The sequence below is a fragment of the Sesamum indicum genome, linkage group LG5, assembly GCF_000512975.1.
Source record: "Sesamum indicum cultivar Zhongzhi No. 13 linkage group LG5, S_indicum_v1.0, whole genome shotgun sequence".
NCBI classification, from domain to species: Eukaryota; Viridiplantae; Streptophyta; class Magnoliopsida; order Lamiales; family Pedaliaceae; genus Sesamum; species Sesamum indicum.
The window spans coordinates 17,714,334-17,733,959 of NC_026149.1; the positions used below are offsets into that span (position 1 = coordinate 17,714,334).

The window sequence follows — 19,626 nt, forward strand, 5'->3', positions numbered from 1 at the left end:
TGGGAAATGGAGCACCCGATGTGTTTGCAAGTATAATTTCTTTTACGGGAGAGGGAACTGCAGATATCGGCCTGAACAGCGTTCTAGGCGGTGCGTTCTTCGTGTCGTGCGTTGTCACTGGGATCATAGGCGTTTCTGTCGGAAACGATGGTGCAAGAATCAGCAGGCGTGGTTTCACAATCCATGTTGGCGTTCTACTATTGTCCCTTGCTTGCCTAATCTTGATCATCGCTGTTGGAGAACTTAGTCTGTGCGCTGCTCTGTCTTTCCTTTCTCTCTACTTCATATACGCCTTGCTCGTTTTCGCATGTTCTGAAGAGAAAGAGAATGAAAACGGATTGCAGGACGTAGAGGCGCCACTATGCTGTTATATAGATAACGAAGGCCATGATGGGGACGATACGGCCGGACGTCTGCCGAAGGACGGAAAGAACGGTGGAGTTGTGAGCAAAATCTTGTGCATTTTAGAGTTGCCACTTTACGTGCCAAGAAGGCTGACTATTCCACTTGTTTCCGAGGATAAATGGTCTAAACCATTTGCAGTTTCATCAGTGACCTTGGCTCCTATTGCATTGGTTCTAACATGGAATTCCAACAGCACAAAATTGCGAGCTCTTGAGATTGGTGGATCAGTTGGGATTGTATGTGGGATTCTTGCATTTCGCACAATTCAGAGCTCTAATCCACCAAGAAAATGTATAATCTTTTGGCTGGCTGAGGGGTTTATAATGAGTGTGACTTGGGCTTACATCTTGGCCCAAGAATTGATTTCTCTGCTGGTTTCATTGGGCTATATTCTTGGAATAGATGAATCCTTGCTGGGCCTGACAGTTCTTGCATGGGGGAATTCAGTAGGTGACTTGGTTGCAAATGTTACCATGGCCCAGAAAGGTGGGACGGAAGGGGCCCAAATTGCTGTTTCTGGGTCCTATGCAGGGCCCATATTCAATACTGTTGTGGGCTTGGGCTTGTCATTAAGTTTCTCAGCTTGGAGCAATTATCCAGCTTCATATGCACTGTTTGTGGACCAATCTGTTTTTGTTACAGTTGGGTTTTTCATGGTGGGCTTAATTTGGGCCTTTGTCATGCTTACAAAGAGAAAGATGGTGGTTGATAAGTATTTGGGAAGTGGGCTTTTGGTCATATACTTGTGCTTTTTGTCTTTACAAATAGCAAGGCTTTTAGGCCTTGTGGAAATTCTTGTGCCCAATTTATAATTTGCTCACAGCTGATTTCCATGCTAGTTTGCACATTCAGACATCTTATGCAAATGTTGGATGATTGAAAAAGTTCCAAGAATTTGATTTTATTATGTATGTATCTTTAGTTTCTTTTATATATATAATATATATATATTTAATGAAAAGAGGGATCTTATCATATTATTTCATTCAAACTTTTTTTTTGTTGAAGGTTATTATTTCATTCAAATTTATATTGTTTACAATGGAAAAATAAATGGGCCTGCAATATCCTTAACTTTATGAATTTTTAATGGTAAATGAATTTTCTAACTGTTGTCAAATAAATCGTTAATTCTTTTCTTTTTGATATAAACAACTTAAATTTAATCAAATTCATCATGAATCTCATTTAAAAGAACTTACCGTGTTATGTAACGCAAACATTTATTTAATATTTCACGTCCAACGTGTTCTTGAGGTTGATAAAAATCAATATTTTTTCTCAGAATTAGGTAAGCATATGATTTGAATATTTTGTGGGCAGTTCAATGAATGATTAGCACAAGAAATGCCATCCACCTGATTATTATTATTATTATTATTATGTAAGAATTAGTAAAGTGTAGATGATGATATTATTGCACACAATTTCACTTATTCATGGAAGCTGACAACGTAAGATTTATAGGAAGCGCCAATTTTGGTATCAAGCGGCAAGGAATACGCGTACGCATTTGTTGCAGGCCTCTATTGCTGTTGGTTTGAGGTGGTCGCGAAACTCGCTGTCCTCTCCCTTCCAACATTGGTTCTCTTATCGATCTCCACGTTTGTTACCGTTTTTCACAGCCTTAACATTTACACCGACTACGCGGTAATCAACGGAGAGTTGTGGTGTGTTGTTGGAGCCGAATATTAAGCACTACACCTCATTGCAAGACATTTTCTGCTGAGAGAGAGGAGGGGAAAAACAGAGAGATTTACGACCCCCCTCACCCCTTTTCCCAAAAAAGAGAAATACCCCTTCTGTGCGGAGTTTGTGGGGATCGTGGAAATGTTTTGAGCTTGTGGGATGTTTGAAATTTGCTGGATTTCCCGGAAAATTTTGGAAGCTGGGAGCTGGAATTCTTGATTTTTGGGGAAGTTAGGAAGACTTTGCTTTATTTTTCCGGGAATTTCAGAGAAGGGCATTGCGGAATCTTGATTTTGAGCGTAACGGGAGAAGTGGGAATTTGAAATTTTCTTCTTTCTCTCAGTTTTTTGGAGGAAGCTTGCAGGTGGGTTGTAAAGATTGAGATTTTCTCTGTTTTCTTTTGGAATTTAGGAGTTGGCAAAGAATTTTTGTAGCCTGTACAGATTTCTGTCTTGATCAAGGTATGCTTTTCTCTTCTTCTTGAAACTCTTAAGCATTGGAAAATCAATCAGAATCAGTCAGATTCCGATGGTTTAAACATATTATTTTGGATATATATATATATATCTATATATAGGCGAAGATTGGTTCTGAATGGATTGTTATTATATAGAAAGACCTGGTATGTGTATAGAAAGTTGATTCAGTTGTCATTCTGATAGGAGTGGCTCAAAGATCAAGGAAGAAAAATTTTGCGTAGAGAAGCCGGAGCAGGGAGGTCATTTTTTGGAGATAGATTAGGATCTTTAGTTTTGTCCACTCGTGGAATTGTATATTATGAGATTTTTGAGTCTTGTGGGCAACTCTTTTGGATGTTCGTCATCTGGGGAGCGTCTGGTTTCTGCAGCAAGAGATGGGGATCTTCAAGAAGCTAAGGCTTTGTTGGAGTACAATCCTCGTCTTGTGAGGTATTCAACTTTTGGTGTTCGCAATTCTCCTTTGCATTATTCTGCAGCTCAAGGTCATTATGAGGTATGCTGCAATGCAATGTTATCAAGTACAACTGATTGGTATCATAGACTAGGAGAGTCTTGAACTGTGGTCGTTAGTTATTGATTAAATTGTTCCTTCCATGTCTTTAGGTTGTCTCATTATTGCTTGAGTCTGGAGTTGATATTAATCTCAGGAACTATCGTGGACAGGTAGAGTTTCGATTTCGTAATTTTCTTTTTTCTCTTTTAATCCTAAATGCTAGGATGTAGTTTCATTGTAAATTCAGTCCTTTTGACACTATAGATAACAAAGTGATGCTTAACAAACGTTCTCATTAATTGCTTGAGATCAGTAGTTTAGTTGTAAGCAGAATACACTTTTGATAGCAATTTAAAAGGTTGGTTCTTTATCTCTTGACAGACTGCCTTGATGCAAGCTTGCCAATATGGTCACTGGGAGGTTGTTCAGATTTTGGTGCTACTTAAGGCCAATGTATGGCAATTTGTTTTGTCTTATGGTTTAACTCATTTCGTCTTCTATTGATAAGTTTTGTTCATTTCCGTGGAAATATAAGCTTGGGATTGTCTTTTGGCTTAGATTGACAGTACAGATTATCTGAATGGAGGAACTGCGCTCCACTTAGCTGCTCTAAATGGCCATGCCCGGTGCATTCGGCTTCTCCTTGCTGATCACATTCCCAGCATTCCTAATGTTTCCACTATCTTAAGGAAGAAATTGAAAAATGATGAATCTGTTTCAGAGTTTGATTGGCGGTACTTTTTAAAAGTTCTTTTTTGATGTATTGTAACCATGATGTTTTTTAACTAATTTTGATTTTTTTTTTTCCTTTCACTAGTGCACTTGCTGAGATAGTCAATGGAACTGCTGATGGTGGCGTTACTGCCCTTCATATGGCTGCACTAAATGGGCACGCTGAAACTGTTCACCTCCTTCTGGATCTCGGGGCCTCTGTATCTGCTACCACAGTGGATGATGGGACTACTTTCGATTTAATAGGTGGGATGGGCTCCTTTTTCATTTTATATGCATTCATATATTGCCATTTACTATGCATGCTTAGTTATGTTTTCAAGTACGACTTATCAGGCTCAAGAATAATAACCTAATTCTGATAGGTAGAATTACTTCATGCTGTTTACTGCTGCCTTTACAAAAATGCTACAAGGGTTATTTGGTGACTGATACTTCATATTGGAGATGTCAACCATAAAGAGTAAACCGAGCTTTGTTGGCTCCTTTTGATAAGACGTGCGGATCCTCATGAACTATACACAGACGATTCTGCATTTTGTTTAGTAGTAAACAAATGCTTTTCAAAAATTTCTCTTATGAATCTGGTTGCATTAGTATTTTTGCCAAATTTCATTAGATGATAGCAAATAATCCCTTTCTCCGTTGTTTGTTTCTCATGAAATGCATTTGCATTTTCACGGAACCACACAGCCCATTCCTTTTATGTGTTTGAATTTCACCAAATCTATCGGCTGATTTTGCATTAACTAATTGCTCAGCTTTGGACGTTTATTACTTAATTGGTAGCTACCAAATGATGAATTCTTGATCTTATTCAATAATTATATGAAGCCACCACGACTATTGGATATAATAGTCAACTAGTGCCTTTCAACTAAAATATTATTTTTACATAAAACCAGTTCTGACTCTTGCAAAACTCTTCTAACTCATTCCATCACTAATCTTTGAGAGAAAAAAGAATTGAAATGAAGAACTCTGAAATTTCTCCCTCTTTCCACCTTCTGAAGATGTTAGAAAGTTCAGAAAAGTAAAACTTTTGAATTTTTTCTATAAGGTGCTTGTATAAAGCTGCTGAACTAAAAATTTCATGCTCTCCAGAAAATCTAGTCCTCTAAATTCAATTTTTTCTTATGCTGAACTAAAAGTTGCTTATTGCTGTGTTTTACTTGCAACTTATACTAATCTGATAATAAGGATGCCGATCACCATAGATAAGTTATCCCGAGTAATGCTTGACCTCTCAGATAACCCTCTATAATTGTTCGAAGACGTATTTTGGAAGCTACCAGAATTTGAGTGAACTGGAGGCCTGTTTGACGATGGAACGTACAAATTTCTTTTCCTTTGGGTTAGGGTAGGTGAACTTTGAAAGCGGGAACAATCATCTCATAATGCACCATTATGTGGTTCGAAAAGCATCTCATCTGTAGATTCATATGTTAACAACATCGATGAAGCTATTCCATGTTTATGAAGATTCTATTCACTGATTGATTTTTTCTATGTTATGTACTTTTCCCCTGAAGGTGCTGGCAGCACTCCCCTTCATTATGCCGCATGCGGTGGTAATGCACAGTGTTGCCAGGTTGGTATATTTGATGAATGAACAAATTCGGCTGTCCATACATATATATGTGCTGAAAATATCTTTTTTCTTGGCTATATTCAGCTTTTAATAGCAAAGGGTGCAGGTCTGACAATAGAAAATTCAAATGGGTATGCAAACTCCTGGTCCTCGCTTTTCTCTTGAGTGCTTTACATGGAACATTAATATTTGAATTGTTTTCTATTGTTTATCTCTTCTGGGCGATATGTTGTTCTTCTCATTAATCCAAAGTTCCTTCAGATTGTGTTGGATTGATAAATATGGAGCTAAGAATTTTAGCTTCATAACAATAGATTCATTAATCTTGTTTGGATACTTTCATAGTATGATTTTAAATCTCAAAGTCGTAATTTCAACTAATCTTTTTCAGCAAATTTGGTGGATTTCAAATTTATCTAATATGAAGTCATTTGAAATGATTTTGCCTTAATTCTTGAAACTGAAATCCCTCCATTTCAGTATAGCCTTACATATATAACAAGCAACCAGTACTAAAAGATCACGTCATCCTCTTTTCGTCAAATGATTTTTTCTTCGACCAAGGTGTAAGCTTTATTCCCATTTTTATGGTGCCCTCTAAGTGTTGAATCTTTGTATAAAATTTCTTACAGAAATTGTTTTGAAGAAACATCTTTTTAAGTTAAGGTTTTTTATTCTGTGACCTTTTTCCCCCCAAAAAATCCGTGCATCTGATGCAATAAAACATTGCTGATTTTCAAGGAATACTAAAATAATGATTGAGCGAGGAAGCAATATATATCTTTAATCAGTTGAATCCTCCTTCTGTTGTTATTTTCTATCTTCATTTCGCTTCTAGTACAAAGACACTGAATTTGTTAAGTCAGTTCCAGAAAGTTGATTTTGTCTTCAAAATTTTCATCTAAGAAAGTTAAATCACGACTGCTTCCTAAAAACTGAGTATAATTTCTGATTATAGCCCCACTTTCTTGCATGTTGATTATAACTTTGTGGTCACGAAAATCCAAGTTACCCTTTACATGTGTCCAGAGTCTGCACTGAATCAATATCCTAGCGTTGCTCTCCTAGTAACAAATTCTCTTCTCTTATGTAACTCACCAAGAAAGCCTGTTCCTGTTGTTATTTTCCTTAAGATGGTAATGAAGATTGTGTTCAATGTCAGCCTCTGTTAATCTTTTTCCATGGAACTGCCAAACAGAGTATTTTCTTAGTTAAACGCATGGGTTGTTGGGATTTGAATTTCCGTATCATTGGAATACACATTTTTGTTACCTAATTTTTCACAACAAGTCCTTGTATGGGTCCTTGTGAAGGTTCTTTCATGTTACAGTTGTTTAAGAAGATCTTTGATGTTTATTGGGTTGTTGAATCTTCAGTTCCATTATTCTATTACTTTCGTATGGATTGCTAATTTTTCCATCGGACTTACTATTCTATGGTACATGTTAAAGATGGACTCCCTTGATGGTCGCTCGTTCATGGCATAGAGATTGTCTAGAGGACATTCTTAGCCAACAACAAGGAAGCCAGCGAAGACTCAGTCCTTCACCCTATTTATGTCTTCCACTTAAGAGCATTGTTGATATTGCCAGGTGAGCAAGACTCGATTGCTTGAATTTACCGAAAGCCAGCTAAATTTAGTGTTATCCTTCTCTATGACATTTTCAGAGAATGTGGATGGGGAGGCGATGATTCGTCATCTGCGTGCTCGGACCCGTGTGTCGTTTGCTTGGAGAGAAAATGCACAGTTGCTGCAGAAGGTATCTTACATTATTTTATACTTCCACTGCATAACATCGAGAACTCCTATGAGTTGATTCATTTGGTACTCATAAGACGGATTTTGTCTAACGAGAATGATGTATATATGCAGGTTGTCGCCATGAGTTCTGCACTCACTGTGCTTTATATCTATGCTCGACAAACAGCACGTCGATAGTGGCTCATGCTCCAGCAGGCTCGATCTCGTGTCCCCTATGCCGCCACGGAATAGTTTCTTTTGTTAAGCTTCCAGGCACAAAACCGGTAGTTAAAGAAATGGCAAGAACGAGATCGTTAACCTTCTGTACTTGCTCAGCTGAGGTTACAGATCCCAACACCCTGGAAACAGCAGTGTGCAAGCCCGGTATCTCATGTGCACGACTTCCGCAGTTTGGTTCTTCGTTCCAACCCGTAACCTGCCAAAACTTTCCGGCTGTTAAATTCAATCCCAGCCTTTGTTTGGGAGCCCCGGATGCCAGTCCTGCCTTGGTAGGAAGATCTGTCGAATCCAGTTCCGGGAAAGACTTGGTTAGATGTTCGAGGTTAAGCTTTAGGCGCTCGGCTTCACAGAATGAGGGCCGGAGATGGTTGTGTTCCTTTAGTCCATCCGTGCCAACCGAAAGAAGCTGCTGAAGACTGACGGCAATCAGATACATCCACAACTCGACTTTCGGACATAAACGGTATGTCGCCATTTGCTTTTGTTCGCGGCCAACAACTATTTACGAAAATTCGTATTTGTATGTGTATATATATGGGGTATACGCAATGATCAAGTGAATGGCTTCATTTGAGTTCTTGTTCAGTCTTCCATGCCAGCTAAAAAGAGGCATATCCTTTTTATGAATATGTTTTTTAAGGATGCATTTTTATGCAAGAGTATATTTTAATATATGATAATAATAAGAATAAATTGTTGTTCGGTGATACGAGGAATTTTTGTATCTATCTAGTGCAATAAAAAAGTTTTGCTTACTTTCCCTGTTGAGAGTTCTACAAAACATCATCTCATTCTGCAAGAAACTGAAATTTTTTACTTAAATCATTTTTAATTGAATCAAATTAATTATAAAGTAAGTGTAATATACTTATCATGTGATTGATCATTTTTTTTAAATTATACATCAGTTACATCGTAAGTTTATTATATATTTATATTTATTATATAATTAGTTCAAATTTAATCAAATTCGATCCAGGATTAAAATTTTCAAACAAGAGACAGTATTAAGTTTAGTAATAAAGTCCATCACTATGTAAAGTCATTGTTGTCTCTTGTGATAGGGTCTTGCAAGGTAAAAGAATGGATAGGTGGCTTAATTATTCTTTTATTATAAAAAAATAATAATAATAAAATATCATTTTTTTTAAAAATACATAATAATTTTATTACAATTGTCCACGACTTCAGAAAAAAAATTCTTAAAAAAAGAATGTTCGAGTCGTGGACAGCATCAACGACTTTCGTTCACGACTCAAACCCCTTTTTATTTTTAAAAAATATATATGTATTCTCTTCTTGGTTGCCAACCTTTTATAAGCTGACGTGTGTAAGCTTAAATTTTTCTTTTTTTATTATAATGTATATTATTGTCTATAAATATATTATCATATATATTACATATATTATTATATATTATTTATATAAAACTTATTTCAAAAAACAAAATAAATCAATACAAAAACGATAATTAAATCACACAATAATTTATATAAAATGGGATAAAAATTAATTAATTAGTAAATTACGACTTCTCCTAAGATTTGTCATAATTACAAATACCCTCTCGTTGTTTGTTAAACTACAAATACCCTCTGATATTTGATGAAATTATGTAATCCTTGAATGGAGGTATGAAATTGTCAACTATGTCCTTACTGTATTTTTTTAAAAAAAACAACAAATTTATAAGAAAAACCGAACTGAATGGATAAAAAATTAAAAAAATTAAAAAAATAATTCATTGAGCAGATAAAAAATGGATGAAAATCTATTGAAGACTAACGGTATGGACTAATTGTTAGACGGTCGTTAAAATTAAGGGGTATTAGTAATTTCTCAAACAACGGGGGTAATTTTAATTATGCCAAACCTTAGGGGAGGTTGTTATAATTTAACCCAATATTATAATATTTGTATTTATCGTAGTATTTATAACAATTAATTGTAATTTCTTTAATTGATAAATTTTTTAACATTTTAATTATAATTAAAAAGTATGTAAATTTATAATTAAATAATTATAACATATAATATTAATAATAATAATATATATTATTTAAAAAAGTACATCAATATAACAATGATTATTAACTTTTATTAATGTATCAATTCAGAGTTGCAGATCATAAATAATAGTTTTAGATTCAAAAATATTTTTTAGTTATAATCAATGTTTAAAAATTTATTAATTAAAAGAATTACAATCAGTTGTTACAAATACTGCAATAAATACAAATATTATATTAGTTAAACTTTTTTCTCAATATATTATACTACGATATTATTACTTTTTTTGTAATATTAAAATGATTAAACCATAGACAGATAGTACTGTCTTCTTAGTTGCGTAAATCATTAAAAATGAAAAAGTTAATTATATTTATATCTTTTTTAAAAATATAAAATTATATTTTACTTCAAAAAAAAAAAATTACACCTGCACTTCCTCCCAGAACTTTCTATTTATAACTGTGTAGGATTTGGATGAAAAATATTAACTTTAACAAAAATTTACACGAACCTTTGATTTTACCTCGTATAATTTGTGGACAAAGATACCTTAATGATATTTTATACTTATAAGGGGATTAGTGTAATATATATTAAGTCAAAATAGTGTAATTGAAATAAAACATTATTTTTGAATTGTTGAGAGATAAAAAAATAGCTACGGATGAATGAGAAACTAATTCTATTGTCAATAATTTGTATGAAATGTTGAATTAGCCATAAAATTATAAGTTTATGTATTTTTTTATAAATACAAATCCAACAGAAGGAGTATAAGTATAATTCCAAATGATCTTACAAAGTAAGAACCACCAACTTTTTTAGGTACCGACATGAAAATGTGGGTTAAATGCCCCCATAAAAAAATAACGGGCAAAAAACACCCTATCGTCTTAAAAAAGATGGAATTGACCCCCCTTCCATCTGAAGGTGGTGTGGACACGCGTATGTTGTGCGACTTTGGGAGCTTTTTTGGCCTATGTAAAGACATATTTAGCCTCTCGTCAGATTTGGGAATTGAGATCTTCTCTTGCTTGGCTAGGTGATGCTTCCCAATTTTTTTTTTTTTTTTTTTAAAAATCCAATAGATGTCTACGACGAGGAAGGTAAAATCCAAAACATATTACTCAAATGCTTAATCCAAGGTTTCCATCGACTCCTTTATGTGCTTGCAATTCCCCAAGACTGAAATTCATGTGGTTGAATCTCCATAAAACAACCTTCCAAAGAAGGTAAAAAAAATAATAACAATAACAATAACACAATAATGACCCAGAAAACCCAATGGTGATGAAATAAGACATCATTAAACACACATAAAAAGAAAAAAAATCTTCTCACAAAGTTAGTGTTGCCTTGATCAAGTATTATTGAATTATAGTAAGGGCAGTCTAGTACTGAAGACTTAGAAACTAATTTAACAAATCTTACTAAAGCAATACATCTACAAACCTTGAATTTTACAAATACTAACTTAGTGTTAACAAATCTCACATCATTATTACAACCAATGATAGGTGACAATCTGGCAGATATCGGTGGAACGATTCTCTATAAAGTTAAACCAAAAACTGGATAAGCAGGTGTTCTCGAGGGTCACCCATGGACTTTGACAAGAATTTATTGATTATAGAATCGGTATAGAGAGGAGGTAATCCAAAAAAATATTTGTTTATATTGGTGTCCGTTCACAGCTCATGTTCATGGTCTCCCACTCAACCAACAAACCCAGAAAATGGTGAAGCGTATTGGGAACAAATTAGGCCATTTTAGGGATATCAAACTACACGAAAATGGTTACAAGTGTATGAAGATGAGGGTTTGTCTCAACACCACCAAACCATTGAAAAAGCACTACGTCTAAAATCTCCTAACGGCGATGAACTAATGATATTGTTTACATATGAACATCTGCCCAATTTTTGCTACCTTTATCGTGAGCTTGCGCACATTGGGAAATTTTATCACCTTCATTACGATGACGGTTTTTTGAATCCGAGGAAAGCAAAACCATATGGTCCTTGGCTTAGGGAGACTAATCAGGTCCAATTCAATAATTGTATTCCAGGCAGCACCGAGCCCTGGATTCCAAATTTTTCCATTCTTCAGTCGTACATCAAAATCTTCCTAAAAAATGGAAAGGAGACAACAGGTGTGTGGATCACAGATCTTTGGGGATCTTGAGAGCTATAACTTTTGTAATGATAAAGGTGAACGAGATTCACTTTGTAATTTAGCTGCTGACATGAAGCTGTAGCCAATGATCGAAGCCTAAAGGATACCTTCCTATTATGGAGCCCTTTGCTAAGAATAATGGCGGCAAGAAGGGTTTAACCGATGCTTTCCCTTCTAAAGACCAAAGCACCAACCTCTTACCTTTTGTGGAAGTAACTGACCAACAAAATCCCACTATATTTAACCTGGTTCCTACCCTTTTGGAACTTTTGAACCCACTAAATGAAATAACTAACCCTAACCCGCTTGCCCCTCATCCACAGTCTCACAAATCTCACCAACCTATTACTAACCATGCATGCATGCATGCATGGAGAAAACACTGATCCCCACATGAATTTAACTGACTACACTACTCATTCACCCAAACCCATGGAATTTGAACAATCCCATCTATTTTTATTTAGAGTTCAACTTTGTCAACGTCCCAGTCTCCTCCCCAGACCCTTTTAACCTCGGTCCACTCCTAGCCTACCTTAAAAAACAAAAACCCAACTCCAGCCAATATGGGTGATGTAAATAGAAACCTATACCCTCAAACTCCACTCCTTGCAAACGTAAACTTACCCTTTCATTCTTTCTTTACAACCTAATGGACCAAACCAGGAAAAAAGATGGCTACTATTCCTTCTTATTATAAGGACCTCGATCAAATGTCGACTGCGATTACTAAGTGGTCTTGCAGCCGGAACCGATGAGTTGTCTCAGCTGGAATTACTAAGACATGGGGGATATTGGACGATTCGCCATCTTAGAGAACTTGTTTGGAAGGTTAACCCCTCAATGAGTTTCTTAACAGAGACCAAATGTGATAGTAAGCGTATTGATCGAATAAAAAATATGCTGAGTATGAATGGAGTTTCGGTTGACGTTAGACAAAAGAGTGGCAGACTTGCACTCTTATGGGACTAGAAGACCTTTGTTGACTTGACTAGTTATTCCCACAATCACACTGATGCAATAGTTAAACTAGATGATGAAGATGAATACTAATGGATTACGGGCTTTTACAGTGAACCAGATACAAACAAACAACATGAATTATGGTACTTCCTATGAAGTTTTAGTACGCAAATGAATTTACCGTGGTTTTGTATTAGAGATTTCAACGCTATTGAAACAGACTAGAATGAAAAAGGATCCGTACTGACGACACAAGGGCAACTTCGTACCTTCAGGATAGCCTTAGAACAATTGAATATGTGTGGAGTGGATTTTAGTGGAGATTGGTTCACTTGATAGAACAATAGGGAAATATTGTTTAGAATTAAGAAGCGGCTTTTTGACCGAGCCTATACAAATTATGGATGGATTCAAAGATGGCCACAATCACTTGTTACGCATCTTAATAGAATTTATTCAGACCATGCACTTGTTATTTCCAGATGCCTTAGGTATATCCAAATTGAGAACCGCCAAACCCTTGAACTGATTTGCTTTGAGACTCCTTTTGGCTGGCATCCATAGACTATGAAGAAACCTTGTCAACAGCTTGCAAACAAAAGATAACTTTGGTTCAAATGATCGCTTTATCGAGGGCTACAAAATGAATTAATACATTGGAATAAATTAATTGAAACTTGGTAACATGCAAAAACAAATCCAAAAAAAATGGAAAAAGAAATTAAGAGGCTTTTATCAGGACGTATCATGACTACTTCAAAGTCACATGAAAGCTGTTTGAATTTCGAACATGATAAATTGCTTGAAGTGGAGGAACTCAAACGGAAATGACGGAAGATCGAGTAGTTGGCAGAGGGTGACAAAACATAACCATTATATTTGGATTAGTATTTTGAGTGTTTTATTTCTGTGTTTTGTAGATAGAGAGAGAAACATAGAGATGAGCAAGTGTGTATTTGAGATTGATTGTATGTTTTGGATTTGTATTTTGATATAATATAAAATAGTGTAAAATAAATGGTGTAGATTTGATGTTGGGATTTGGGAAACAGAAGTTACTGTTCATTGTCAAATCATGTCATTGAATATATATATATTTATTAATATATATGTGTATGTATATAGTATTTTGTTTGTTAGTGAAATATAGTATATATCTTTATGTTAAGTAATTTTTTTATTGAGAAATTTCTTTTTACATTTTAAATAATAATTACAAATTTAATGCATAACTAAATACATTGTAGTATTGTCTCCAAAATGATTTTGTTAGACTTTCTCTTTGCAATGAAAAAACATAATATATAAAATTTAAATAAAAATTTTAGAATTAAGTATGTATTATTGGTATATTGTCCTTAATTTTCAAATTTCTCAAATATTTCATTGAAATAGGAAAAATTTTGAGTACAAAAGATTTAAATAGTCTAAGCTGAAAAAATTTATAATTAAGGCTTAAAATGCACTACACTAACATGTTGAAAATACATTCATTAGATTTTTATATTTGAACTGATAAATTTTAATAGATAATTGAAGTAATTAAAATACGAATTAGGTATATAGTACTGATATATTGTCCTCAGTATACGCAACTGCTACAGTATTTTTATTAGTGCAATCTATAGCTCTATGCAATTCAAATAAAGCATAATATGAAAATCTTGCTCAGGATGTGATACTAAGATTACTTATGTGAATTAGTTCATATCCATAATATAATTTCTCAACCTGATCCATGAACCAAATGCTATTTCAACTAAAGAGATATATATGCATGAATGAATTTTAGTTTAAACATTTGGGTGAGGTAGGATATAGTGTATTGCAAGTGATCAAGCCAAAAATCACAAAAATACGATCCTAGTACCATGAAATAGCATATGAAACTAAACAACATAAGATCAGACTTACTGAGTTTAAAAAATGCAAGAGTATAAGAACCCAGCTAGACTTCAAACATTGCGTCAAAAGGATTAACAAGTACTTTTTTCAGTCAACCTAGGAAGATGATGGTTCAAAGGTAGAACAACACAAACGAAAAGTGGAATGCAATAAGTTCCAAAATACAACTCCTTTTCAATACTCAATAACCAATACCAGTATTTGAACTTTGAAGTTTAGATGGAGTATTTTTATAGCGCACTATATGAATGCTATATATAGGCAATATGTAATATCTATGTTATAGTTTGAAATGTACAAAAAGTGTCACTGTGAGGCATGTGAATCTCAATCACAGACAACAGGCAATTAATACGGCCATAGGTAGTATAAGTTAGAAATTCAACACTGCCACACTGACTAGCATCAGTAAAAATAATGCAACCACTGTCAGTAAAATGTTAAATTAAAAAATAGTAATAGTACGATATTTTAGTGTATAGTCATTGCATTTGATATACATTTTAACACTCTCTGCAAGAAATCCTCAATTATTGTCCTATCTATAGTACGGCAAAACGTTATATCTACAGTGCGCTAATACAGTATAATACAACACAACAAAATTAATTTCTGAAAATATGTAAAAAAGAAGAATTACAATGCAGAAATTAGTGCTAATTTTTCTTAATCACCGTTGTATTGTTGAGCAATATGTCGAAATCCATAGAATTACTTGATAATTCAAAACAAGATCCTAAATTTGAAGAATGAAAGAAAGTCACGATTAAAGAAAATGGTGCGGTTGACCGATTTTACCAGTGGGGTTTTCCTTTCTTGGATTTGTACCTACATCCGCCGCTGCTTCTCCCACGGGTGCTGCCCTGAAACGGGACACCATCACATTCAACGCCTTGAGTTGGCCATACCACGAAGAACTTCACCTGCTTTTCTTGACTTTTTTCCTCAGAAAAGTGAACAGAGGAGAAGGGAAATGGTTTGATGGTGGGGTAGAGTGAGGGTATTTTGGCGGTGGGAGGACGGAACTGCACCGTCTCTTCTTCGGCGGCTTTGACTTTGTTGGAGGGAGAAAATCTGTACGAGTATTCGAGGGCTTAAGAAGGGTATTGTTTGAGGTGTGAGAAGGAGAATCGCAAGAAGGGTTTTACTGGTATGGAGATGCTATAAATGCAGCCGATTGTGCCGGCGTATCAGTGCTGTGGGGGTTTGTAGCGTGGAATGTGGAGGAGGGAAATGGATGCCGGCCATGTTTGGGTGTGTTTTGTGGAAACTTGGAGAGTGGGAAGCAAAGAAGAAAGACAAGAAGACAAACCCTAATAATAATAATTCATTCTAATCCTAAACTAAGTATATGTCTGAACTAAGTTTGATGCTTTGAGCATACGCTCTCTATTAGCCACCATTTAAACTTCTATTTTTATGAGGAAAATTAATTATAAATCAATACAATAGTAAAAATTAAAAATACTTAAAAATTATATATATATATATATTAAAGTTTGAGTATTTTCAAAAAATAGTTTAATATTTATTATTATTTTATCATACAAAATTGCTTATAATTTTTTACTTTAAAATGATCTAATTTAAACAATTTAAAAATAAAAATTATAATTTTCAATAATAAGTTGATAACACATATACACTATTTCCAATACAAACAATAGTACCCCAAAGTTTGCTTCTGTTACTGAAAGTTCAAAAAATTTGATAATATTAATAAAAAAATTGGATGAAAATTCATGATTCCCCCCGTTCACTTATTATTAACTTATTGCAGGTCAAACAAATCTTTTTATAGCCAAACTACCATGCATCTTCACATGTTAATACATGTAAGGAAGTATATTTTTTAGTTTAGTCAGAAAGTATTAATTTACCTGAAATAAGTCAATTGGGCGAAAATATGAATTGTCATCGTTTTTTAAAAAAAATATCAGCAATTTTTATGAATTTTAAGTGACGAATGGGTATATTTATTAGACGGAAACAAATTTCAACCTGATCCATGAACCAAATGCTATTTCAACTAAAGAGATATATATGCATGAATCAATTTTAGTTTAAACATTTGGGTGAGGTAGGATATAGTGTATTGTAAGTGATCAAGCCAAAAATCACAAAAATACGATGCTAGTACCATGAAATAGCATATGAAACTAAACAGCATAAAATTAGACTTACTGAGATTAAAAAATGCAAGAGTATAAGAACTCAACTAGAATTCAAACATTGCGTTAAAAGGATTAACAAGTACTTTTTTCAGTCAACCTAGGAAGACGATGGTTCAAAAGTAGAACAACACAACCGAAAAGTGAAATGCAATAAGTTCCGAAATACAACCCCTTTTCAATACTCAATAACCAATACCAGTATTTGAACTTTGAAGTTTAGATGGAGTATTTTTATAGCGCACTATATGAATGCTATATATAGGCACTATGTAACATCTATGTTATAGTTTGAAATGTACAAAAAGTGTCACTGTGAGGCATGTGAATCTCAATCACAGACAATAGGCAATTAATACGGCCATAGGTAGTTTAAGTTAGAAATTCAACACTGCCACACTGACTAGCATCAGTAAAAATAATGCAACCACTGTCAACGAAATGTTAAATTAAAAAATAGTAATAGTACGATATTTTAGTGTATAGTCATTGCATTTGATATACATTTTAACACTCTCTGCAAGAATCCTCAAGTATTGTCCTATCTACAGTGCGGCAAAACAGTATATCTACAGTGCGCCAATACAGTATAATACAACACGACAAAATTAATTTATGAAAATATGTAAACAAAAGAATTAGAATGTAGAAATCAGTTCTAATTTTTCTTAATCACCGTTGTATTGTTGAGCAATATGTCGAAATTCATAGAATTACTTGATAATTCAAAACAAGATCCTAAATTTAAAAAATTAAAAAAGTCACGATTAAAGAAAATGGTGCGGTTGACCGATTTGAAATGGGCGCGCGTGCGGCGCGTCGACGTGCCACACATGGTGGCGTGTCCCTAGGCAGCTTGCAATGACCGACAACGGAGACACGACCCTTCACTCGTAAATGCAGCGGGCGATCTCTTCTCACGAACTCAACCTCCAAATCAATGACAACAACTGGCAACAGATCTGAGGCCTCGTGCACGGCAGACGACGAAGGTGTTGACTCCAGTGGCGGCGGCGTTTCGAACGGTAGTGAAGAGGGCACGATGATTTATGCAATTTCACACAAGAAAAGAGGGAGCAAACAAGAAAAGAGAAGGAAAAAAATCGGTTGAACAGAGAAGGAAAAAAGAATAAAAAATGAAGGAAGAAAAAAGAGAAGAAAAAAAGGAAAGAGAGAGGAAAGAAGAAAGAGAAGAAAAGAAGAAAAATGAGAAGAAAAAACCGAAAGAGAGAGAAAAGAAGAAAAAAGAGAGAAGGAAGAAAGAGAATAAAAAAATAAAAAAAGAGAAAAAAAAATATTTAAAAAAAAAAATCTGCAACACACCTAGTCAAGGTGTGCAAAGTTTTTCATGCTAAGGCTTCTCATAGGCAAACATAGGCAACATTTTTTCATGCTAAGGCTTCTCATTGTTGGAAAACATATCAGATTGAGAGATTGAAGGATGAGTCTACAGAATGATGTGACTCGAGAGAGACTGTTTAGGAAATAATTCAATATTATTTCCACAACGATTTATGTCTTTGCTGAACCTACGGATGATGAGTTTAGAAAAGTGATTGGAGCGGTGCCTACGCGGGTTTCGAAGGAGATGAATAGGAAACTACTTGAGTACACGGCAGACCAGGTAAAATATTCCCTTTCTCAATTGTTTCCATTTAAACGCCATGGCCCTGTTTGTATGCCCCCTTGTTCTGTTAATGCTTTTGGCACATTGATGGAAATGCTACTAAAATGGTACGTCCTTAAGGTACTTAGTCATTATGATATTCCCTCTTTTCTCAATTTTATACACATTGTTTTGACTCCCAAGCATATGAAACCAGAAAGGGTCTCTCACTTTCGTCCCATTAGCCTAAGCAATGTTGTTTTTAAGCTTGCTATGAAAAAATAGCAAATAGGTTAAAACCAATTCTCCTTCCATCATATCACCATCACAATATGCATTCATACCTTGGAAACTAATCCCTGACAATGTGTGCAAAGACCCTCTTTCCTTTTATATCTTCATAATTTGTACAGAGATATTAAGCTGTTTACTTCACGTTGCAGAAGTGGAAGGTTCTATTTATGGAGTCCCAGTGGCTAGGATGCTCTAGTATTTCACCTTTTCTATTCACCGATGATATATTAATATTTTGTCACGGGATGAAGGAGTTCATACCATGAGTCCGCCTGTTTTTGGATATATGTGGATGTGCTTGGCCAATTGATCAATCTCCAGAAGTCATCCCTAATGTTTAGCCATTCCACACACAAGGAGACCGGGTGACACTAGCTGAGTTGTTAGGCATTCTCATTGACATCGACCATGAGAAATACCTTGGTTTACCTTACGCGTGGGGTGAAACAAGAGAGACGTTTTCGGCAACATCAGGAGTCGAGCATGGCAGCACTTTAGCAAAAAGGTAAGAAAAAGTTCTTATAAAATCAATTATTCAAGCTATCCCTTCCTATAGCATAAGTCGTTTAAACTTCCGGATTCTTTACTTAGAGAAATTGAAAGCATTTTGTCTAATGTATTTCGGAATAGCCCCAATAGCAAGAAGATGCATTGGGTATCATGGGCAAAGATGCACAATAGTAAACAAGAGGGAGGACTTGTCTTCCGGGGACCTACGTGCATTCAATCTCATCCTTTTAGCTAAGCAAGGTTGGCGGGTCATAAAACATCCAAATACCTTGTCTAGTTGTATAATCCAAGCAAGATACTTTTCACATTGTAATTTCCTACGGGCTACGCAGCGCTCCAATACATCTCTTATTTAGAGCAACATTTTCATGGCGAAGGAAATCCTTGAAGCAGGCATCCGCTGAAGGGTCGGGCATGGAAACCACATAAGAGTACAAGATGACCATTTGTTGTTAAGGTCATTCACATTCCATCCAATTACATTGATTGGCACCCATTCGCCAATTCCACAACAATAGCGCAATGGCAACCTCCATTTGGAACCATGGTAAAAATCAACTTCGACTGTGCGACATATTTTGAAGTTGGAGGTGTAGGTGCTGGAACTGTTGCCCAAGAC

General features: G+C 35.0%; 2 protein-coding genes and 1 long non-coding RNA gene across 6 annotated transcripts in view; 2 read left to right on the forward strand and 1 right to left on the reverse strand.

The window, feature by feature from the left end:
* Positions 1 to 1,284, forward strand: part of LOC105162959 (cation/calcium exchanger 1-like) — a gene marked incomplete in the record, with an annotated part of 1,903 nt that extends 619 nt beyond the window's left edge. The window contains 1 exon segment of the mRNA XM_020694047.1: positions 1 to 1,284. Within this exon segment, the coding sequence (XP_020549706.1) occupies positions 1 to 1,217 (1,217 nt within the window).
* On the forward strand, positions 1,682 to 8,009 carry LOC105162873 (probable E3 ubiquitin-protein ligase XBOS32). Of its 4 annotated transcripts, XM_020693877.1 has the most exons (12): positions 1,682 to 1,696; positions 1,873 to 2,555; positions 2,757 to 3,066; positions 3,177 to 3,236; positions 3,448 to 3,519; positions 3,625 to 3,800; positions 3,884 to 4,044; positions 5,331 to 5,389; positions 5,474 to 5,520; positions 6,841 to 6,981; positions 7,031 to 7,149; positions 7,263 to 8,009. In XM_020693877.1, the coding sequence occupies exons 3-12, from the start codon at positions 2,872 to 2,874 to the stop codon at positions 7,781 to 7,783; spliced, it is 1,551 nt and encodes a 516-aa protein (XP_020549536.1). In that variant the 5' UTR covers positions 1,682 to 1,696; positions 1,873 to 2,555; positions 2,757 to 2,871; the 3' UTR covers positions 7,784 to 8,009. The 4 variants fall into 4 exon arrangements, with proteins under 4 accessions (XP_020549536.1, XP_020549535.1, XP_020549537.1 ...); XM_020693876.1 differs by lacking the exon at positions 1,682 to 1,696 and having other exon boundaries at positions 1,763 to 2,555; XM_020693878.1 differs by lacking the exon at positions 1,682 to 1,696 and having other exon boundaries at positions 1,763 to 2,458.
* LOC110011983 lies at positions 12,766 to 15,789 on the reverse strand. The gene is made up of 2 exons (XR_002287074.1): positions 15,225 to 15,789; positions 12,766 to 13,157 (listed from the first exon to the last, which is right to left on the reverse strand). It is a non-coding gene; the product is annotated as an uncharacterized LOC110011983 (long non-coding RNA).

Bases quoted from the DNA above. Each gene is read 5' to 3' on its own strand.
- LOC105162873 (XM_020693877.1), top strand. From the start codon at position 2,872: ATGAGATTTTTGAGTCTTGTGGGCAACTCTTTTGGATGTTCGTCATCT. The intron at 3,237-3,447 runs GTAGAGTTTCGA...ATCTCTTGACAG, and splicing joins TCAGGAACTATCGTGGACAG to ACTGCCTTGATGCAAGCTTG. The intron at 4,045-5,330 runs GTGGGATGGGCT...TTTCCCCTGAAG, and splicing joins GACTACTTTCGATTTAATAG to GTGCTGGCAGCACTCCCCTT.